We start from the raw sequence: 19,783 nt of genomic DNA on the forward strand, positions 1-19,783 counted from the left end.
ACTGAACTGAACTGAAAGCTAGTCAGAAGATCACAAGACCATGAAAAATGAGTTTGAAAAGACCAAGAGGGTTTCTGAGTTGGGATTCAGAGGACCATTTTTCTACTGAATGGAACAGTAGTGCATGGCACAGCTGCTGGAAATAGGCTTTATCATCTCCTGGAGAATTTCCCTGTTCTAATGGAGACTTCAGGGCAGTTGTTTCTCAGTTACATCCATGTCCACTGGAGTCTCCACACTCGTCTCCTAGAGGCATTAGTGACCGTCTGTAACTGTTTCTTAGACAAGCACTGCATTTGCCTTCCCACTGTGGTGAATGCTGATGAGGAGAAAGATGAGATTCTGAAAGACCAGACTGGTCACAGCAGAATCTGCATTTGACAGGTTGCTGGTCAGTAATGCAGAGATGTGGCAGTGGCTGAAGTGCAGGAAGATGCCAAATGACAAGTGTAATTAACAAGCAGTGGAGTCGGCCGAGCTCATCCTTTTCTACCTACCAAATAATAGAAGGGGATTTTAGATAAATATTTCTAAAAGCTGCATTTTTCTGTTGAGTGGTACCATTGAAACACTGTATTTGAATTGTTATCAATTCAGCCAAGAGTATTTTCCAAAGGAAAATCAAAATCATTTTTCTTTATGATCAGATTAACTTCCAAACAGCAGTAATTTGAAAAATTTAATTTTGCTTTTTTTGACAAAGTAGGCTGTTCGGTTTGCTTTAAATAGCTTCTAAGTGTGCCTTAGAAATTACAGGTGAGGTTTTCCTGTTTGCTCACTTGTTTTAAAAATGGATGCAATTCTGGCCCTACAGAGAATTATCAGTTGAGCAAATTTCAGGCTTCATCCCTAGTCTTTGAGGCAGTCAGTAAGAGGTTCTAAAGACTGCACAAAGAAGATGATCATAGATCAAAGTTAGAATGGGGGTATGAAATGAAACCTAAGCCCTCAAGTAGTACTGCTGTCCTTTGGCTATATGAGTTTGAAGGATTTTGAGCATTACCTGGCTAGCATGTGAAGTGAGTACAATTGTGCAGTAGTTTGAGCATTCTTTGGCATTGCCTTTCTTTGGGATTGGAATGAAAACAGACCTTTTCCAGTCCCGTGGCCACTGCTGAGTTTTCCAAATGCACTGGCATATTGAGTGAGCACTTTTACAGCATCTTCTTTCAGGACCTGATGATCTGAACCACAGTTGGCTCCTGGTTGTATGGCAGACTAGAAGTGTATCTGTTGTCCCTTTGATTCTACTCTCTTAATACGAGCTCTGCTACTGTTTGTGGAGCATGATATCATTGAAAAAGTGCTTTGACATAGATTTCTTATCTGATTCTCACAACCACCTCAGAAGAATGAAGATAGGGCAGGTGTATTGCCCCACTTTGTAGACCATATAACAAAAGATTAAGTGAGTATCTCTAATTTTTATTGTCTAGGAAGTGGCAGAGTAAAATTTGGATCTTCTTTTGGGGTAGTGAACTCTGACCTCTAACTTTCTAAAAACAGAAGCAGCCCATCCTTTTCGTCTGTCTTGCTCAAACTGAATATCCTGCAGTGTTCCTGTTTTTCTTAGAATCTTAGCTCAGTTTTCTCTTGAGTGTCAAATGCTCAGTTTAAAGTTTAGCATTCAAATATTCCTATTCTTTTGGCACAGAACAGGGTCATTTCTGTTTTCAAGACACAGATGTGAGTTGCATGGAATTAGAAATAGATTTTTTTTTTAAGCTCGTAGATAAAATCATCCCATTCATTTAGTTTCTCAGAGAAGAACCTGGTCTTTCATGGTCTTTGTACTGAGTCCTGAGACTGTTTGTGTGTAACTCTTTGGTGTCAGCTACTCTGTGCTGGTGTATTTGTATATACGTGCTCTGTGTTGTGCTTGTTGATAATTACAGAAGGGGATTACTACAGAAGATTTATCCTTCAAAACCCTGCTGGTGATGGTGATACAGATGTAACCATGAATAAAAATTCATCAAGCTGTATAATTTTGCTTTGTATATTTTAAGATAAAAGTCGACCCCAACTTAAAAAAGTTAACTACAAAAGAAACCCAAGTCCTGCCTCCCCCAAAACTTCTTCCATCTCACCAGCCTACTACTGTTCTCATTTATATTTAACTTTATAAAACAATAGCCAGTATTGTCTGAATGGCATTACGCCTGGAGTCAAAACTACTGGAGTCTGATTCTCAGCATTGCCACTTAACTTCTCTGTACCTTAGTTTGCTCATGTACGAAGTGGTGGTAATTATAGCAGCTATTTCATCAGGTTGTGAGGATTGTTGAGGTAGTATATGTAAAGTACTTAGGACAGTGCCTGGTATGTAATGAGGATTCAAATGCTAGCTGCTATTGTTATTAATTTCTGAATTAAATTTGCTTCTCAGTTGCTTTTGTACACTGCTTCCGCTGATGGCTGATTGTAAGTCCTCCATTCCTGAGGCTGAAGTGAGTGATAGTTGCATGGCTAATATTAGGCACAGTATCCTGCTGGGTGTGTTGATGCCCTATACTTTGGTTCTCTGTAGAATTCTTATTCCATACTTAGTCCAACTGTATGTATTTTACAGGTGAATGGTATGTCAGAGTTACAAGGAAAATGGCATACTTAATACTCTATTGTATACTGTATAGTTTTTATTTAGGGAGGTGATTGGTTTCATGGAAAGAACCATGAATATGGGAAGTCAAGAGACCTGGATTTTAGTCTTAATTTTGCATTGCTTAGTTTTATGTCATCGGGCAGCTCAGCCTCTATGTCTTTATTTGTTGAGTGGCACACTGGTGATTTCTGCTTTCCTCTTGAGGGCTCGTTTGTATGTGAGCTAATAGTTATACTCAGTGTACAGATTCCTATAAAGTAATGGTAAGTGATTTCCTTGCTATAAGTGGTTGCTTTATATTAAAAATTAATTATTACTTCCTCTGTTTTCAGCTTCGGGCTCAGAATCAGGTCTTGAAGAAAGGTGTCGTGGATGAACAAGCGAATTCTGCTGCCTTGAAGGTAGGCTACTGAGTGTTTGTGTTGTGAGAGTTAGGTTAGTGTTTGGTGAAGCTTACAGCAGGGAATTCAGCCCATTTTGTGGGTTAAATTCCCAACTCTGACACTGATTCACTAGGGATAGGGGAGGGTAATGGAATTTTTTGTGTGTTTAACTTTCTTACTTATTTAGGTATGAATGTGATGTGCTCTAACTTCTTAGCTGGAGATTACAGAAATGTCTTATTGGACTGTATCTAGTGCATTTCTCTCATACCCAGCTTCTTTCATAGCTAAATTCATCAGGATTAATGGGACTTCTTATCTGGCTTGATCTGATAGCACTCTGTAGGGACTGGGTCATATTCATGTTTATATCCCAAGCATTCAGCAGATTGTCCCCTCATAAATGGATCTGAAAGTGTGAATCATTTAGTGCCTTAATCTTGCTTTGGGTTGAGCTGTTTAATAGTAATAACCTGTGTTAATGATGACTGTTTGAGTGATCCATCAGCACCTTTAACTGAGAGGAGAAATATGATGGGAGAAGAAGAATTTGTTTCTACCTCATTGTAGCAGGCATGTAATAAATACTGCTTGAAAGTGTTAGTTGTTCAGTCAACTCAGGCCAACTCTTTGTGACCCCAGGGACTATATAGCCTGCCAGGCTCCTCTGTCCATGGGATTCTCCAGGCAAGAATACGGGAGTGGGTTGCAATTCCCTTCTCCAGGGGAATCTTTCTGACCCAGGGGCAGAACCTAGGTCTCCCACATTACAGGCAAATTCTTTACCATCTGAGCCACCAGGGAAGCACAGATACTGCTTAGTGATACTCTTAATTGGATAAATTGATTCTAGGATATGGATTCCTTCTTGGCCAAGTTTCAGTAAAATACACTGCCTCCCTCATTCTTTCACTGCCTCCCTTGCTCCCTCTTCAGAGAAAAGGGCTTAGGAGTCCCTTTACTTTTCTGTCTTTCTGGAGTAGGCCGTAACCAGTGACACAAGAACAGCCACCAAGATCGTGAGATGCGTCCTTTCACTTGGCTAGTGTTGGACCCTTCTCCAGAGAAATCTGTCTCTTGAGTGGTGCTCCCTCCTTGGGTGCTGTTCCATAGACTCGGGGCTGAGATGGTTCAGAGTACCTACCCTAAGCTGTCTGCACTTAAGCTGAGATGATTAAAATTAAGCTTTATAGTCAGGATTTGTTAGCTAAGTTCCTGCTTTGTGTAAATCACTGAAGAAATTGATCATTATCTATCTCCTTGTGATGTTTAAAACCTATCCCTGGGGAAAGTATTTCCGAACTCATGTTAGTGTCCACCCTGGTGTTTCATACCCTCCCGTGGCTGATTGTGTGATTAACACTGATAGTGGCTGTGGTGGTGACTATGGTGGCGGTGTCAGCAGGCCCTCTTCATTGAGTGATCGCTGTGTGTCAGGCAGGCATTGCACTCAACACCTTACACCCATTTTCTCAGTTTTCACAACAGCCCTGCAAGGGCACATGCCACCGTCATCATTGTCATCGCAGGAACTAGGATTTATAGAGAGACTGGGATGGATGTCTTCTGAAATCAGTGATTGGTTAATGGGATTGGAATATTAGTCACCTAGTGATTAATTTGGAGAAGGAAATGGCAACCCACTCCATTATTCTTGCCTGGAGAATCCCAGGGATGGGGGAGCAATTAATTATAAGGATGTAAAAAGATTACTTTTAACTGAACCGTTCATTGCAGTCGGCATTTTGATTATAGTAGGTTTGTCTCTTCAATGAGTTGTTAGATACAATGAGCATTTATTGATTTGAATTTCCTTAAATTGAAATATATAATAATTTGGACATGGGCTGGGCCTAAGTTTACCATTGAACTTCAAGTAAACATTAAGGACTTACTAAACAAGCAACAGAAAAGGAAATTTTTTTTCTCTTCAATGGAAACATATTCTGTCCCTCTAGTCATGCCCTCAACATGCAAATAATGTCAGCAGATTGCAGAACCAGCCTCTGGTTTTTAGGTTGCTGTTTCAAAATCCACTATTCAAAATTGGGAAAGTAGCATTGACACATATATATGTACACACTATCGTGTAGAACAGGTAACTAGCAGGAAGCTGCTATAAAACACAGGGAGCCCAGCCTGGTGCTCTGTGACAACCGAGATGGGTGGAATGGAGTGGGAGAGGGAGGCTTGAGAGGGATGGGATATATGTGCAGTTATGACTGATTCAGTTGATGGACAGCAGAGACCACCACAACATTGTAAACCAATTATCCTCCAATTAAAAAAAACCCTGTTCATTAAAACTTGACCTCTTCTTAGCTTTATAGTGGTTTTTCAGTGAAGGTAAAGTAAACGTACAGATCTTTCAGTTTATGGTAGTGTACGGCCATTTGTGTTTGATTACCAGTGAACACAAAGTTACCAGAATATCGTAAGGAAAATATAGTTAGAATAAGAATAATATTATTTTTTAAAATAGAGTGAAACTAAATATTTCTCGTTTCCCATTTTCTTACCCTGTTGTGGTATAAACAGTACGGCATGGTCAGTAGAAGACGTGTTGTTTACATTTTAGATTTTGTTCCTATTTTCACTTTAAAGTGAACTGAGAATATTTGTTAGGATATCTGGAAAATATTCTTTGTTAGGGTAATATTGGTTTTTATCTTTGACAGATCAGAATAATTTAAAGTGAAGAGTATTGAAAAGACTTCATTTTGACTGACTTAAATTCAAGGAGGATTTATAGGAAAAAGTGAATACAAATATATTTCTTCCATTCTTGCTTACCTGAAGGGCATCATCAGTGAGTCTGAGGTTCTCTTTAAAATTTCAAATTTATAAAATTATAGCCTCAGACGTTGTGACTCCTTACCACCAAACACATGAATAACAACATTATATAAAAACATGTTGTTGTGGATATTTAAGTTGATCAATGTTACTTCAGTAGTATACTCTTTAGCTTTATTTTTAATTTGCTTGGTTGGACCAGAAAATGATTTTGTCACCAAACAGAGCTAAAAAAACATAGGAACTGGAATTATAAACATATAAGTTTAATTCCTTAAATAAAGAGGTTTTGATTATATTTTGGTGAAACAAAAACATTTTTCTTTATTATTTTTTAAATGTTAAGACTAAATTATAAGGAATGGTCTGTTTTCACTTTGATGTAGGAACAACTGAAAATGAAGGATCAGTCACTGAGGAAAATGCAGCAGGAAATGGACAGTCTGACATTCCGAAATCTGCAGCTTGCCAAAAGGGTCGAGCTACTTCAAGATGAACTGGCTCTAAGTGAACCCCGAGGCAAGAAAAACAAGGTAGGTCAAGTCAGAACAAGGTAGGGTGACCTTGCCATTAGGTGCAGGCATCTCCAGGCCATCCTGGTTTTAGCAGAATACCTCACCCCCAAATACTCTAAAGGTCTATTTATTACACCTGGTTATTGGGTCCAGAAAGCAAACATTTATTATTAATGTATGCTAAGTATTTATTAGAGCCATTTTCACATGGAAGTGAGTTTTTAAGAGTTTATGAGAAACCAGCATGCACATAGTTGATTTAGTGGCTAAGAAAAATGAATGGTGTATCTCATATTGGTCAAAATTAAACTGTTACATTTATAGTAAGTTGCCATTTAACTCAAGGTAGGGCAGATAGAATGAGAAGCACTATCCATATGAACCACTGTCTAGGGAAGTGGCAGTTGAAGTGCTCTTACATGAGGCTTGTAAGTTTGCTACAGATGTATTTTCTTAGTTTTATTCTTAGGAGTTCATTTTGTGTGTGTTTTGTTTGCTTGTTCATTTGTTGTTTTAGAGAAACATTGTATTTAACGGTAAAGCTTAGCACACTCCAGCACCAGGCATGGCCTGGAGTCTAAGCAACAGGGATGGGTAGGTGACCTCCATGGAGGTTCACATGGCAAAGATGATGAGAAAGGCAACCATTAAACAGAAGAGTTCCTCACACAAGGCAAAGCCCAAAATAGTCTAGGAGAAGAGCTGCTGCTTCAGAGACGGGTTCCTGGCATAGCCAATGATCAAGCTGACAGGCAGTGCTCCAGTGCCAGCCCCTGAGCTAGCCACACCAACTGTGGCAGCCCCAACACCAGTAAACCTGGCTGCTGTGTCAGTATCCCAGGAGAAAGCACTGGTCTGGTACTCCTGCCTGGCCACCTGGAGTGGGATGCTGCTGTGGGAAGGCTGTTCAGTTGAGATCTCTGGCCTACTCAGGAAGGAGGCAGACAGAGGCATGACGGGACCCCTGGTTGAGGAGTGGATCAGAGCAGGAGGAATGAGCGGCGCCCTGGTGCTCTGTTTTCTCAGCCTCCTGGCTTCTCCTCTTCTGTCTGATGCTCGTCTTACTCATCCTCTTCACTACATGAAGCTCCATGGAGGTCACCTACCCACGCCTCCTGCTTCGACTTCAGGTCATGCCCGGTACTGGAGTGTGCTAAGCTTTACCTTTAAACACCATCTTTCTCTTAAAAAAAAAAAAAGTCCCAAGGTGTAAATATAAATTTCTTTCCCTTCTGGTTTTGTGTAGTGAGGTGAGATTCTGATTGATCTAAGATGGATGATCTGATACTTTTGATCATTCTGTGGTTAAGAAGTTACTGCTTTTCTCAAGGACAGAAGCTAGTGATTGAGTCTTTAAAAGTCCTGTGTGTTTGTTGGACAGCACCCCAAAAATGTGTGGACTGAGGCAATGATGACAAAATGGTTGGAGGGAAGGTTCACAGTAACTCTGAAGCGGTGCGTGAGGAGGAAAGAGTGCAGGCTTTGGAGCTGAGCCCAGATTTGAATTCTTTGTCTTCCATTTATAGGTCTATGACCTTAGGCAAGTTTTTTTAGCCTTGCAGCCTCAGTTGTGGGAAAGACTTTCATGTTTGTTGTCAGGATTAAATGAGATCATATAAAGTACCTAGGACTATATGTGCCTATGATGGACATGTTGACTTAATTATGTCTCATTTCCCCTCCATGGAGGAATTCTCCAGAGTGGTAATTTTTCAAGTAAGTGGGGAACAGTTCAGTTCAATCACTCAGTCGTGTCTGACTCTTTGTGACCCCATGAACTACTGCACGCCAGGCTTCCCTGTCTATCACCAACTCCCGAAGCTTACTCAAATGCATATCCATTGAGTTGGTGATGCCATCCAACCATCTCATCCTCTGTCATACCCTTCTCTGCCTGCTTTCAATCTTTCCCAGCATCAGGGTCTCTTCCAGTGAGTCAGTTTTTCATATCAGGTGGCCAAAGTATTGGAATTTCAGCTTCAACATCAGTCCTTCCAATGATTATTCAGGATGGATTTCCTTCAGGATGGACTGGTTGGATCGCCTTGCAGTGCAAGAGACTTGAGAATCTTCTCCAACACCACAGTTGAAAAGCATCAATTCTTCAGCATTCAGCTTTCTTGATAGTCCAACTCTCACATTCATACATGACTACTGGAAAAACCATAGCTTCGACTAGATGTACCTTTGCTGGCAAAGTAATGTCTCTGCTTTTTAATATGCTGTCTAGGTTGATCATAGCTTTTCTTCCAAGGATTAAGCACCTTTTAATTTTATGGCTGTAGTCATCATCTGCAGTGATTTTGGAGCCCAAGAAAATAAAGTCTCTCACTGTTTCTGTTGTTTCCCCATCTATTTGCCATGAAGTGATGAGACTGGATGCCATGATCTTAATTTTCTGAATGTTGAGTTTTAAGCCAACTTCACTCTCCTCTTTCACTTTCCTCAAGAGGCTCTTTAGCTGTTTGCTTTCTGCCATAAGGGTAGTGTCATCTGCATATCTGAAGTTATTGATATTTCTCCCAGAAATCTTGATTCCAGCTTGTGCTTTATCCAGTCCAGCGTTTCTCATGATGTACTCTGCATAGAAGTTAAATAAGCAGGGTGACAACATGCAGCCTTGACGTACTCCTTTCCCGATTTGGAACTAATCTGTTGTTCCATGTCCAGTTCTAACCATTGCTTCTTGACCTGCATGCAGATTTCTCAGGAGGCAGGTCAGGTGGTCTGGTCCTGCTGTCTCTTTGAGAATTTACCACAGTTGGTTGTGATCCACACAAAGGCTTTGGTAAAGTCCATAGAGCAGAAGTAGATGTTTTTCTGGAACTCTCTTGCTTTTTTATGATCTAATGGATGTTGGCAAATTGATCTCTGGTTCTTCTGCCTTTTCTAAATCCAACTTGAACATCTGGAAGTTCACAGTTCATGTACTGTTGAAGCCTAACTTGGAGGATTTTGAGCATTACTTTGCTAGTGTGTGAGATGAGTGCAATTGTGTGGTAGTTTGAGCATTCTTTGGCATTGCCTTTCTTTGGGATTGGAATGAAAACTGACCTTTTCCAGTCCTGTGGCCACTGACATGTTGCTAAATTTGTCAAGTGTTTTATAAATTTGCTGGCATATTGAGTGCAGCACTTTAACAGCATCATCTTTTAGGATTTGAAATAGCTCAACTGGAATTCCATCACTTCCACTAGCTTTGTTTGGGGATGCTTCCTAAGGCCCACTTGAGTTCACATTCCAGGATGTCTCGCTTTAGGTAAGTGGTCACACTATTGTTGTTATCTGGGTTGTGAAGATCTTTTTTGTATAGTTCTTCTGTATATTCTTGCCACCTCTTCTTAATATCTTCTGCTTCTGTTAGGTCCATACCATTTCTATCCTTTATTGTGCCCATCTTTGCATGAAATGTGCCCTTGGTGTCTCTAGAGATCTCTTCTGCTGCTGCTGCTGCTAAGTCGCTTCAGTCGTGTCTGACTCTGTGCGACCCCACAGACGGCAGCCTACTAGGCTCCCCTGTCCCTGGGATTCTCCAGGCAAGAACACTGGAGTGGGTTGCCATTTCCTTCTCCAATGCATGAAAGTGAAAAGTGAAAGTGAAGTCGCTCAGTCGTGTCTGACTCTTAGCAACCCCATTGACTGCAGCCTACCACGCTCTTCCATCCATGGGATTTTCCAGGCAAGAGTACTGGAGTGGGGTGCCATTGCCTTCTCTGAGAGATCTCTAGTCTTTCCCATTCTATTGTTTTCCTCTATTTCTTTGCATTGATCAGTGAGGAAGGCTTTCTTATCTCTCCTTGCTGTTCTTTGGAAATCTGCATTCAAATGGGTATATCTTTCCTCCTTCCTTTGCATTTAGGTTCTCTTCTGTTCTCAGCTATTTGTAAGGCCTCCTCAGACAACTGTTTTGCCTTTTTGTGTTTCTTTTTCTTGGGGATTATCTTGATCATTGCCTCTGTACAGTGTCACAAACACCCATCCATAGTTCTTCAGGCACTCTGTCTATCAGATCTAATTCCTTGAATCTATTTGTCACGCCCACTGTATAATCATAAGGGATTTGATTTAGGTTATAAAGCTCAACATTCAGAAAACTAAGATCATGGCATCTGGTCCCATCACTTCATGGGAAATAGATGGGGAAACAGTGGAAACAGTGTCAGACTTTATTTTTCTGGGCTCCAAAATCACTGCAGATGGTGACTGCAGCCATAAAATTAAAAGATGCTTGCTCCTTGGAAGAAAAGTTATGACCAACCTAGACAGCATATTCAAAAGCAGAGACATTACTTGGCCAACAAAGGTCCGCCTGGTCAAAGCTATGGTTTTTCCACTGGTCATGTATGGATGTGAGAGTTGGACTGTGAAGAAAGCTGAGCGCCGAAGAATTGATGCTTTTGAACTGTGGTGTTGAAGAAGACTCTTGAGAGTCCCTTGGACTGCAAGGAGATCCAACCAGTTTGTTCTAAAGGAGATCAGTCCTGGGTGTTCATTGGAAGGAGTGATGCTAAAGCTGAAACTCCAGTACTTTGGCCATCTCATGCGAATGGAAAAGACTCTGATGCTGGGAGGGATTTGGGGCAAAAGAAGGGGACAACAGAGGATGAGATGGCTGGATGGCATCACTGACTCGATGGACGTGAGTTTGGGTGGACTCCGGGAGTTGGTGATAGACAGGGAGGCCTGGCGTGCTGCGATTCATGGGGTCGCAAAGAGTCGGACATGACTGAGCGACTGAACTGAGCTGAACTGAATGGTCTAGTGGTTTTCCCTACTTTCTTCAATTTAAGTCTGAATTTGGCAATAAGGCGTTTATGACCTGAGCCACAGTCATCTCCCAGTCTTGTTTTTGCTGACTATATAGAGTTTCTCCATCCTTGACTGCAAAGAATATAATCAGTCTGATTTTGGTGTTGACCATCTGGTGATGTCCATGTGTAGAGTCTTCTCTTGTGTCATTGGAAGAGGGTGTTTGCTATGACCAGTGAATTCTCTTGGCAAAACTCTGTTAGCCTTTGCTCTGCTTCATTCTGTACTCCAAGACCAAATTTGCCTCTTACTCTAGGTATCTCTTAACTTCCTACTTTTGCATTCCAGTCCCCTATAATGAAAAGGACATCTTTTTTGGGTGTTAGTTCTAGAAGGTCTTGAAGGTTTTCATAGAACCATTCAACTTCAGCTTCTTCAGCATTAGTGGTTGGGGCATAGACTTGGATTACCGTGATACTGAATGGTTTGCCTTGGAAACGAACAGAGATGATTCTGTTGTTTTTGAGATTGCACCCAAGGACTGCATTTTGGACTCTTGTTAACTATGATGGCTACTCCATTTCTTTTAAGGGATTCTTGCCCACAGTAGTAGATATAATGGTCATCTGAGTTAAATTCACCAATTCCAGTCCATTTTAGTTCACTGACTACTAAAATGTCGATGTTCACTCTTGCCATCTCCTGTTTGACCACTTCCTTTTTACCTTGAAATTGGAACAGAGAGTGCAAAACAGATACGTATCGAAATCGCTTGGAAAACTTTTTCAAAATACACATGCTGTGGAAATTCTGGAAGACCCCTGGGGAGGGGAAATAGCCATCTGTATTTCATTGCCAGGTTAGTGAGATCCTCTCTCAGGGCTGTTTTAGTAGATTTAGGTGTAATTACTTCTGAATTAGTTTTAATAAAAACTTTCCAAATTTGGAATTACTGAACAACCAGAATATGTCATTCAGCAGTGTTCCTTGTGTGAATGTACGTCTTGTGTTCACATTTGGTGTTTATGTATTTGTTTATTACATAGCTGCTCCATTTTCAGAGGGCTCTCTAATCGTGGGTTCACGTTGGATCAGTAAGTGACTTCATTTTAAGTGAGGAGTGAAGTACAAGAAAGGCAGAGGAGGGTGGTGACTGATGTCTGAACAGTTTCATTGTTAGGCTGTCCCTTGAATAGTGTCATTTCTGTGTGTATTCCATGAAAACAAATGTTCATTATTGGCTCTTAAATAGTGCTATTCTTCTATGTAGAAAAAGTTAATATTGGTATAAAGGCAAAAAGGAAAGTATTTTTCATAGTTTTGTGCTTTTTTTCTTCTATTTATTTGTAATAGCTTTATCTTGTATTTTTAAAAATTAGAACTGTATGTGAACTTTTGTATGAATGTAGTTTTGTGAATGCTGTTAATTTCTTAAAGGAGTTTAACAACTCAGACTCGTGGAACTGCTAAAACTGTCATTTTTTAAACCAGGAGATCAATTGTTGAAATGATATTTATTAACATATTTATGTTGCTAACTTTCTGGATCTACTGTGTCTTCCAGCAGAACTACTCCCAAATTCATCTGCAAAGAATAGTGAGCCTTATCTGTTCTTTTTGTCCTCTCTCTTTTAAGCTTTTACGTTCATTGCAGTATTTGCATTTCCAACTTATGTCACATAGGAAAAGTTAAATGATGGACTTGTACAGGATTGCTTGACAGTTGTGAACATGTAGAAGAGACAAGCTGCTAAGGTGATAGAGAATCTGTGTACCTTAGAATGTTCCTCTAAAGGATGACAGTTATGTGGACATCACTTATTTTTTCCATCAGAAAAGTGGAGAATCTTCTCAGTTGAGTCAAGAGCAGAAGAGTGTCTTTGATGAAGACCTGCAAAAGAAGATAGAAGAGAATGAACGGTTGCATATACAAGTGAGAAAATCTTCTATTTTTCTGTATGAATTAAAAAATGGGTTGTATGATCTGGAATGTGGAAAAACAACTCCCGATAGAGTATTTTGTATGAGGGTAGGTGTTTTAACGTTTCCTGTGGTTGGTGGGTACATATGTCACTGTTGTTCATTCGTTTCTAAGATCTCACGTTTTAATACGGATGTGTGCTGTGAATATGCACTTGTTCAGAGGACAGCTGAATAGCTTTATAAGTTAATGATACAGAAGTATAATGGGGACTCCTCCTTTTCTATAGGACATGTTTAGATGGGTTATATAGATGGGGCTTATCATTGTAATTTGTGACAGTTGGTTTTTGTCTGTTTCCCTTTGAGTCTGTAAGGTCTCACTAGGATACAGACCATGTCATTTTTTTCTGCCCAGCCTCAGAACAGGGCCTTACTCATGGCATGCCTTCAGATATTTATGGAATGTTGAGTAATCGATGTCTGCTCCAAACCAGTCAGCATATTTTAAGAGTCATAGTATAGCGTATTCAACTGTGCCTCCTGATTTTTCTTGTGTGAAATGGTGAGCATAATCAAACAGTGGAAAATAAATTTTCATTCTTAGTGTTTGAAAATGTTTTCAAAGTGAACTTTTGACCTCATGACTTTTGTGTGAAATAGTCATAATTCTTAATTAGTGTTGAATTCTCATTGGGCTTCCCTGATAGCTCGGTTGGTGAAGAATCCACCTGCAATGCAGGAGAGCCCGGTTCAATTCCTGGGTCAGGAAGATCTGTTGGAGAAGGGATGGGCTAGGGTTCTCATTAAGGAAAGGAGCTTTACCTGATACAGGAGTAACATCTGTTTGAGTTTTGATTATTTAATTGTAGAAGTTCGCATAACAGTATAGCAAGAGTTGTACTCAACTGGTTAGTTGAGTTAGTTCTCCGTGTGCCAGAGGTAGTTTGCAATAGAAGTCCTTGAGATAGGTTGGGGAAGGAAATGTAGGCTTTGAAGTCTGTTTGTGCCTGTGAAACAGTTGACAGTTAGGTAGCCCCTTGAAGCTTCAGGTTCCCCATCTGTAAAGGAGGGTCTGCAGGTAACACTGCCTCTGACCTTCCGTGAGGATCCACTGAGCTCTTGCCTGTGCAGTTTTGCACACTGAGCATATGGAACCTAACGGAAGTCGCTCAGTGATTGGTCATTGCCATTGTTTTCCCTTCGTTGTGTATATGAGGAGGTTGTGAGACGAAGGCGTGATCTTTTCTTTTCAGTTTTTTGAAGCTGATGAGCAGCACAAGCACGTGGAAGCAGAGCTTAGGAGTCGGCTGTCCACTCTGGAAATGGAGGCAGCTCAGCACCAAGCCGTGGTCGATGGCCTGACGCGGAAGTACATGGAGACCATCGAGAAACTGCAGAACGACAAGGCTAAACTAGAGGTAAGCCCCGCTGTTGTTGAGAGCTTGTTCAGAAATAGTCTGGGCTTTTGTAAACCGTCTGCCTGCTTTGGAGAACAGAAGTTAGCCACTCAAGGCGGGACTGCAGCCTACAGTGTCTACTCAGCTTGTTGTCATCTGTGGCCTGATTCATCTGCTTTTCTTTTTTTCTCACAGACAGATATGCATATAATTTTGGTTAATAGTGGTTGTCATACCACATTTCTAGCAAACAGAACACAGTTTCAAATAAATAGCTATATAAAATTTATAGGGGAAAGCCAAATAGAAAAAAGAGTAGAAAAAATTTTTCACCACTTTCAGGATTTCAAAATGGAAAGCCAAGCAATATAGTTTGGCATAGTTTATTTTTTATTTAAAAAATTTTTTATTGGAGTCTAGTTGATACACAATGTTGTGTTAGTTTCAAGTGTTCAGCAAAGTGATTCAGTTATGCATAAACATATATTCATTCTTTTTCAGATTTTTTTCCCCGTATAAGTTATTACAGACTATTGAGTAGAGTTCCCTGTGCTATGCTTTTCTTTTCCTTCTAAAATTTAGGTAAAATCTCAGACTCTAGAAAAGGAGGCCAAGGAATGTCGACTTCGGACAGAAGAATGGTATGTGGAAATGTGAATTCCAAGGGGCCCTGAAGTGAGAATCAGAAGACCTGAATTTTGGTTTAGTAGCTTCTCTGTCTCAATTTTCTTACATTTGCATTGAGACAGATGTAGGTCATTTCTAGGGGCCTTTTCAGTTATTTTATCTCTGGGACCTTAAAAATTCTTGGTAGAGTGGCTTGTGCAGCAGTCCTCAGCCTGCAGATGTTCTGGCCTATGGCAGATGCCATTCTGGGGCTCCCGTACTGAGGACTGGGTGCTTTCTGTGGCAGACTACTCTAAAGAGATGGATCGTCTCATAGTCCCAGGCAGGAAAACTGACTGTTGATCGTGGTGTCAACCTTTTAATGTTTAGTTGCTAAGTCGTGTCTGACTCTTTGAGACCCAAGGACTGTAGCCCGCCAGGCTCCTCCATCCATGGAATTGCCCAGGCGAGAATACTGGAGTGGGTTGCCATTTCCTTCTCCAGGGGATCTTCCTGACTCAGGGATTGAACTCACATCTCCTGTGTCTCCTGCATGTAGGCAGATTGTTTACTTCTGAGCCACCAGGGAAGCCCAACATTTTAATAAAATGGTACCTTTTAAATAAAATGAGGTTGTGTAATGTAATGTGGAGATATTTACCTGTTAAAATATTACTTATCTCTGGATGGTAAGAGCATGTGCCAACATTCATTTGATAAATGACATATTTTAGTTTTTGATAGGCTCAATCAAGTGAATTTCTTCAATTTAGCTGTACTGAAAATGCATGATGTACCTATACTCTTAATTGAATCAAAACCAAAAATGATCAGATTTTGAGCTCAAGGGAAAAATCTACTATAATACTTTAAAAAATTTTACTGTTATACTTGAACAAATACTTGTGTTATAAAGAGAAAAATCTATGAGTTTGAAATGGCTCTAAGATGATTTTGAGCTTGGGGAAATAAACTTAAAATTATATAAGATAGTAGGACTGTGATAAATTCTTTGCCACTTCTAGTTATTCAGCGGGAGTCTCAAGGGCTTTAAAATCAAGACTTAGTATTTTTTTTATCTTCTTTTTTATTTTTTAAACAACTCTCTACTACCAAGGGTATACAGATGTCAGATAAGCCTGTCAGTCTGAAAGCCTGATACCAGCTATTGAGGTAACATGCAAATGTTGATCCATATGGTTTTGTATTTTTTCTTTCAGTCAGTTACAGTTAAAGAATCTTCATGAAGATTTGTCAAGTAGATTAGAGGAATCCTTATCAATCATCAATGAGAAAGTACCTTTTAATGATACAAGTAGGTATTATGTACAGTTTTCCATTATTTGCAACTCTGAACTTCTTTAGGATAGCCATCTTATTAAAATAGTTTGTAATGTACTTGGCTGAAAACCTTACTCGCCCAAAGGAGGGTTGCTTTCTTTTTGTCCTTTTGATCAGCTTTGGCCCTCATGTCTCATAGGGAGATTTTATGTTGTCACGTAACTATTCTGAAGCTAGTCTTCTTGGAAAAAGCCCAAAGCTACATTTTTCAATTGCATGTATTTAACATATCCCAACGTGAAAACCAGCCTGTACACATAAAGTACCTGAATACTTGTACAAAAAATGCTGATCACAATGGATGACAAGGTGGAAGAGGAGGAGTAAGGGGATGGGTGGGAGGTGAATCTTCTCTGTCAGATATCTCCTGCCTTTTGGACAATGCGCAGTGCTAGTTCCGGAGCTGACTTGTATATTCCTGCTTCCCCCTCATCCTGGGAAGGATCTGGTAATTTACATAACCAAGAGCACCAAAGAGAACTTTAAAAAAAAAATTGACTTTCGTGTATGTGTTTGAAAGTGTTACTTTGTCGTGTTCAACTCTTTGCAACCCCATGGACTGTAGCCCACCAGGCTCCTCTGTCCAATGAACTCACCAGGCAAGAATACTGGAATGGGTAGTATTCTTCTGGGGAATCTTCCTGACCCAGGGATCGAACCCAGGTCTCCTGCACTGCAAGCAGATTCTTTACTTTCTGAGCTACCAGGGAAGACCAAGTATTAAGTCAAAATCTTAAAGACAAAGAAAACAGTTGTTTGAAACTTAAATTCAATGTGGTATACATTTTCTTTTTTACAATTATATGATTGAAATTAATTTTTGACTTCTCAATTTTTCTTAGGAAAGACCTAAAAAAAGAGGGAAGAAAAGACAAAGAAAAAGAAAAATAGCAGTTTGCTCTAAAACTGAAATCAGCATATGTCATTATCATATCAAAAACCTAAATTCCTCTGAAAACAACACCTGTTACTGCTTTCTACATTAATGTAAATAGCATCCGCATACTTTGATCCGCTAGACTTGAATCCTTGGCATTTCATTTGCCACCTAATCCTTAGTCATCAGGTTCTAATCAGTTCCGTCTGAAGCTCTTTGGGTTTATCCTTTCTTTTCCAATACTAGTTGTCACCCTATTTTAGGTCCTTATCATGTCACAAGTAGAGTTACTACTTTTAGTTCTGAAATATTTAGAGATTATTTGCTGAAGGTCTAAATTTTGCATAAGATATGCAAAAATGTATAAGACAAAAATCTCTACCCTCAAGGAATTTATAGTCCAGTAGGGGGAAAATAAGATGGAGAAATATCTGAAATATAAGCTAAGTTATTCCATGAAGAACTTCCTGGGGTTTCAGAGGAAGGGTGATTACTGCTGGTGGGGTTGTTTAGGGAAGCCTTCTGGAAGAATTGTGCTTTGGGCTGGGCCAGGGTGTGAAAGTAGGTTTCATTGGTCAGAGAGGTGAGGGAGAACCAGCCAGGGAATTGCATTGAGTGTGGTATGTAGGGTAAAGGTGCTGTCAGGGCCTGACAGTAGTAATTAGTTAAGTATGACTGGAAGCTAGTGTGGATGGGATGTGGAAGCCAGTGATAGGTACGTTTTGAAAGGGTGGGTGGGACTGGACCCTCAAGTTCTGGGCAGAGGACTTGGGATTTCATTCACAAGGCAGTAGGTTGTTGGAGAGGATTTTAGAAATGTCCCTTTTTAAACAAAATTATTTATTTATATTTGGCTGTGCTTGGTCTTCATTGCTGTGTGTGCTTTTCTCTAGTTGTGGCTAGTGGGGGGCTACTCTCCAGTTGCGGTATAAGGGCTTATTGCAGTGGCTTCTCTTGTTGCAGAGCACAGGCTCTAGGGTGCATGGCGGCAGTAGCTGCGGCACATGGGCTTAGTTGCTTCTCCCAGGCCCTAGAGCACAGGCTCAGTAGCTCCGAGGCACGTGGGATTCTTCTGGATTAGGGATCGAACCTGTGTCTCCTGCATTGGCAGGCGGATTCTTTACCACTGAGCCACCAGGGAAGCCCTGGAAATGTCTTGATGAGATTTGTGCACTCACTTGGTTAATCAGGCAACAGAGTGTAGACTACACTGGAATGGGAGAAGGAGACTGATGCTGTTGTGGTGATAGTCCTGGTGTGCTGGGTGGGGGCTGGAGCCTGAGATGTCAGGAGATGCATGGAGGCAAGGCAGAGAGAGCAGGCAGGGTGGGGAAAAGACGTGGTGCAGTTGACAGAGATCAGAGAGGCAGATGAGGAGCAGGTTTATGGGAGAGGTGAGGAGGTTAACCTGGATGTGGCTTAACAGTCTAACAGATTGGTGTACATCTCTTTACCTGCTGGTGTGCACATTTGTAAATAAAAGTCTAGAGCTGGGGAGAGAAGCTGATGTTGACCCAGTTGGGATGGATGAGCCCCTCTGTTGGGAATGGTGGGAATGAGGGTTATAGAGTACAAGGAGGCCTGTGCAGAGTGCACCCCAGTGATCAGGAAGGGAAGGGGCTGAGTGGAGACGAGCTGGCAAATGGGGTGAGCATTTATTATTTCTTAGTTAAGCTCTTTTTCTATAAATGTAAAAATGACTTAATGTACATCCATTTTTGTTTTGTAGAATATAGCCAGTATAATGCTCTGAATGTTCCAGTCCACAATAGGAGACATCAGGTAAAGATGAAGTTTTTACTTTCAGTAACGTGCATGCCAAACTTTTCAGAAAACACTAGTTAGTTCTTTGGGCCTCTGTTTAGTGCATCAAACCATTGCATGTTACTTTTACTTTCTTTTCTCATACATTAAAAAAAATTGTGGAACACGCTATTTTTGAATTTGTAAATAATACAGATTTTTGCTGTTTCTTGTCTTATAACATTAAAACTGAATTGTGGGATGCACTGATTTTTGTCATACCTTTCTTTTAGGTTGGTGGGCTTTGCACTTTAGGTTAAGTAGAAGAAGTATATTAGCTAATATGGGCAGCTTTCTAGTTTACTTAAATAGTAGTGTTAGAATATAAGTGGGAGCAAATGAATTTAAATTAAGGAATAATTATTTTAGAGTTCGAATGTTTTCTCCAAAAGCAGACTTACTAAAGTTGTTTGGGCGTAATAACCTGATAGTTGACTTTAACTGGATCTTTTTCATTTTAAAGCTGAAGATGCGGGATATTGCTGGGCAGGCCCTGGCTTTTGTTCAAGATCTTGTCAAGGCTCTTCTGAACTTTCACACCTATACAGAACAGAGGATTCAGATTTTTCCTATTGATTCTGCCATTGACACAATATCTCCATTGAATCAGAAGGTACGTTTAACTCAGGATACCTTTTGTCTGCCCTGAATAAATCTGGAGACTTGCTATTTATTAGACTAGTTCTGTGCTTCAGCCAAGTACTGTAGAGGACATGGGGAGAAACTCTGAGTCGTAGTCTTTACCGTCAAGAAATAGGGTAAACATGGAGATTCTTATGAAATGAAAT

The 19,783-nt window shown here is 40.3% G+C and overlaps 1 protein-coding gene and 1 pseudogene across 1 annotated transcript in view; one reads left to right on the forward strand and one right to left on the reverse strand.

Annotated features, from left to right (window-relative positions):
- Nucleotides 1-19,783, forward strand: part of PPP1R21 (protein phosphatase 1 regulatory subunit 21) — a 66,853-nt gene that overhangs the window by 8,066 nt on the left and 39,004 nt on the right. Inside the window, exons 2-9 of the mRNA XM_040224766.1 lie at nucleotides 2,938-3,006; nucleotides 6,171-6,317; nucleotides 12,883-12,981; nucleotides 14,225-14,389; nucleotides 14,951-15,009; nucleotides 16,195-16,289; nucleotides 18,922-18,974; nucleotides 19,459-19,608. Of these exons, the coding sequence (XP_040080700.1) occupies nucleotides 2,938-3,006; nucleotides 6,171-6,317; nucleotides 12,883-12,981; nucleotides 14,225-14,389; nucleotides 14,951-15,009; nucleotides 16,195-16,289; nucleotides 18,922-18,974; nucleotides 19,459-19,608 (837 nt within the window). The remainder of the gene's footprint in view (nucleotides 1-2,937; nucleotides 3,007-6,170; nucleotides 6,318-12,882; nucleotides 12,982-14,224; nucleotides 14,390-14,950; nucleotides 15,010-16,194; nucleotides 16,290-18,921; nucleotides 18,975-19,458; nucleotides 19,609-19,783) is intronic.
- On the reverse strand, nucleotides 6,915-7,476 carry LOC120851783 (annotated as a pseudogene).

Source organism: Oryx dammah, unplaced genomic scaffold (assembly GCF_014754425.2).
Source record: "Oryx dammah isolate SB20612 unplaced genomic scaffold, SCBI_Odam_1.1 HiC_scaffold_25, whole genome shotgun sequence".
Classification (NCBI taxonomy): domain Eukaryota; kingdom Metazoa; phylum Chordata; class Mammalia; order Artiodactyla; family Bovidae; genus Oryx; species Oryx dammah.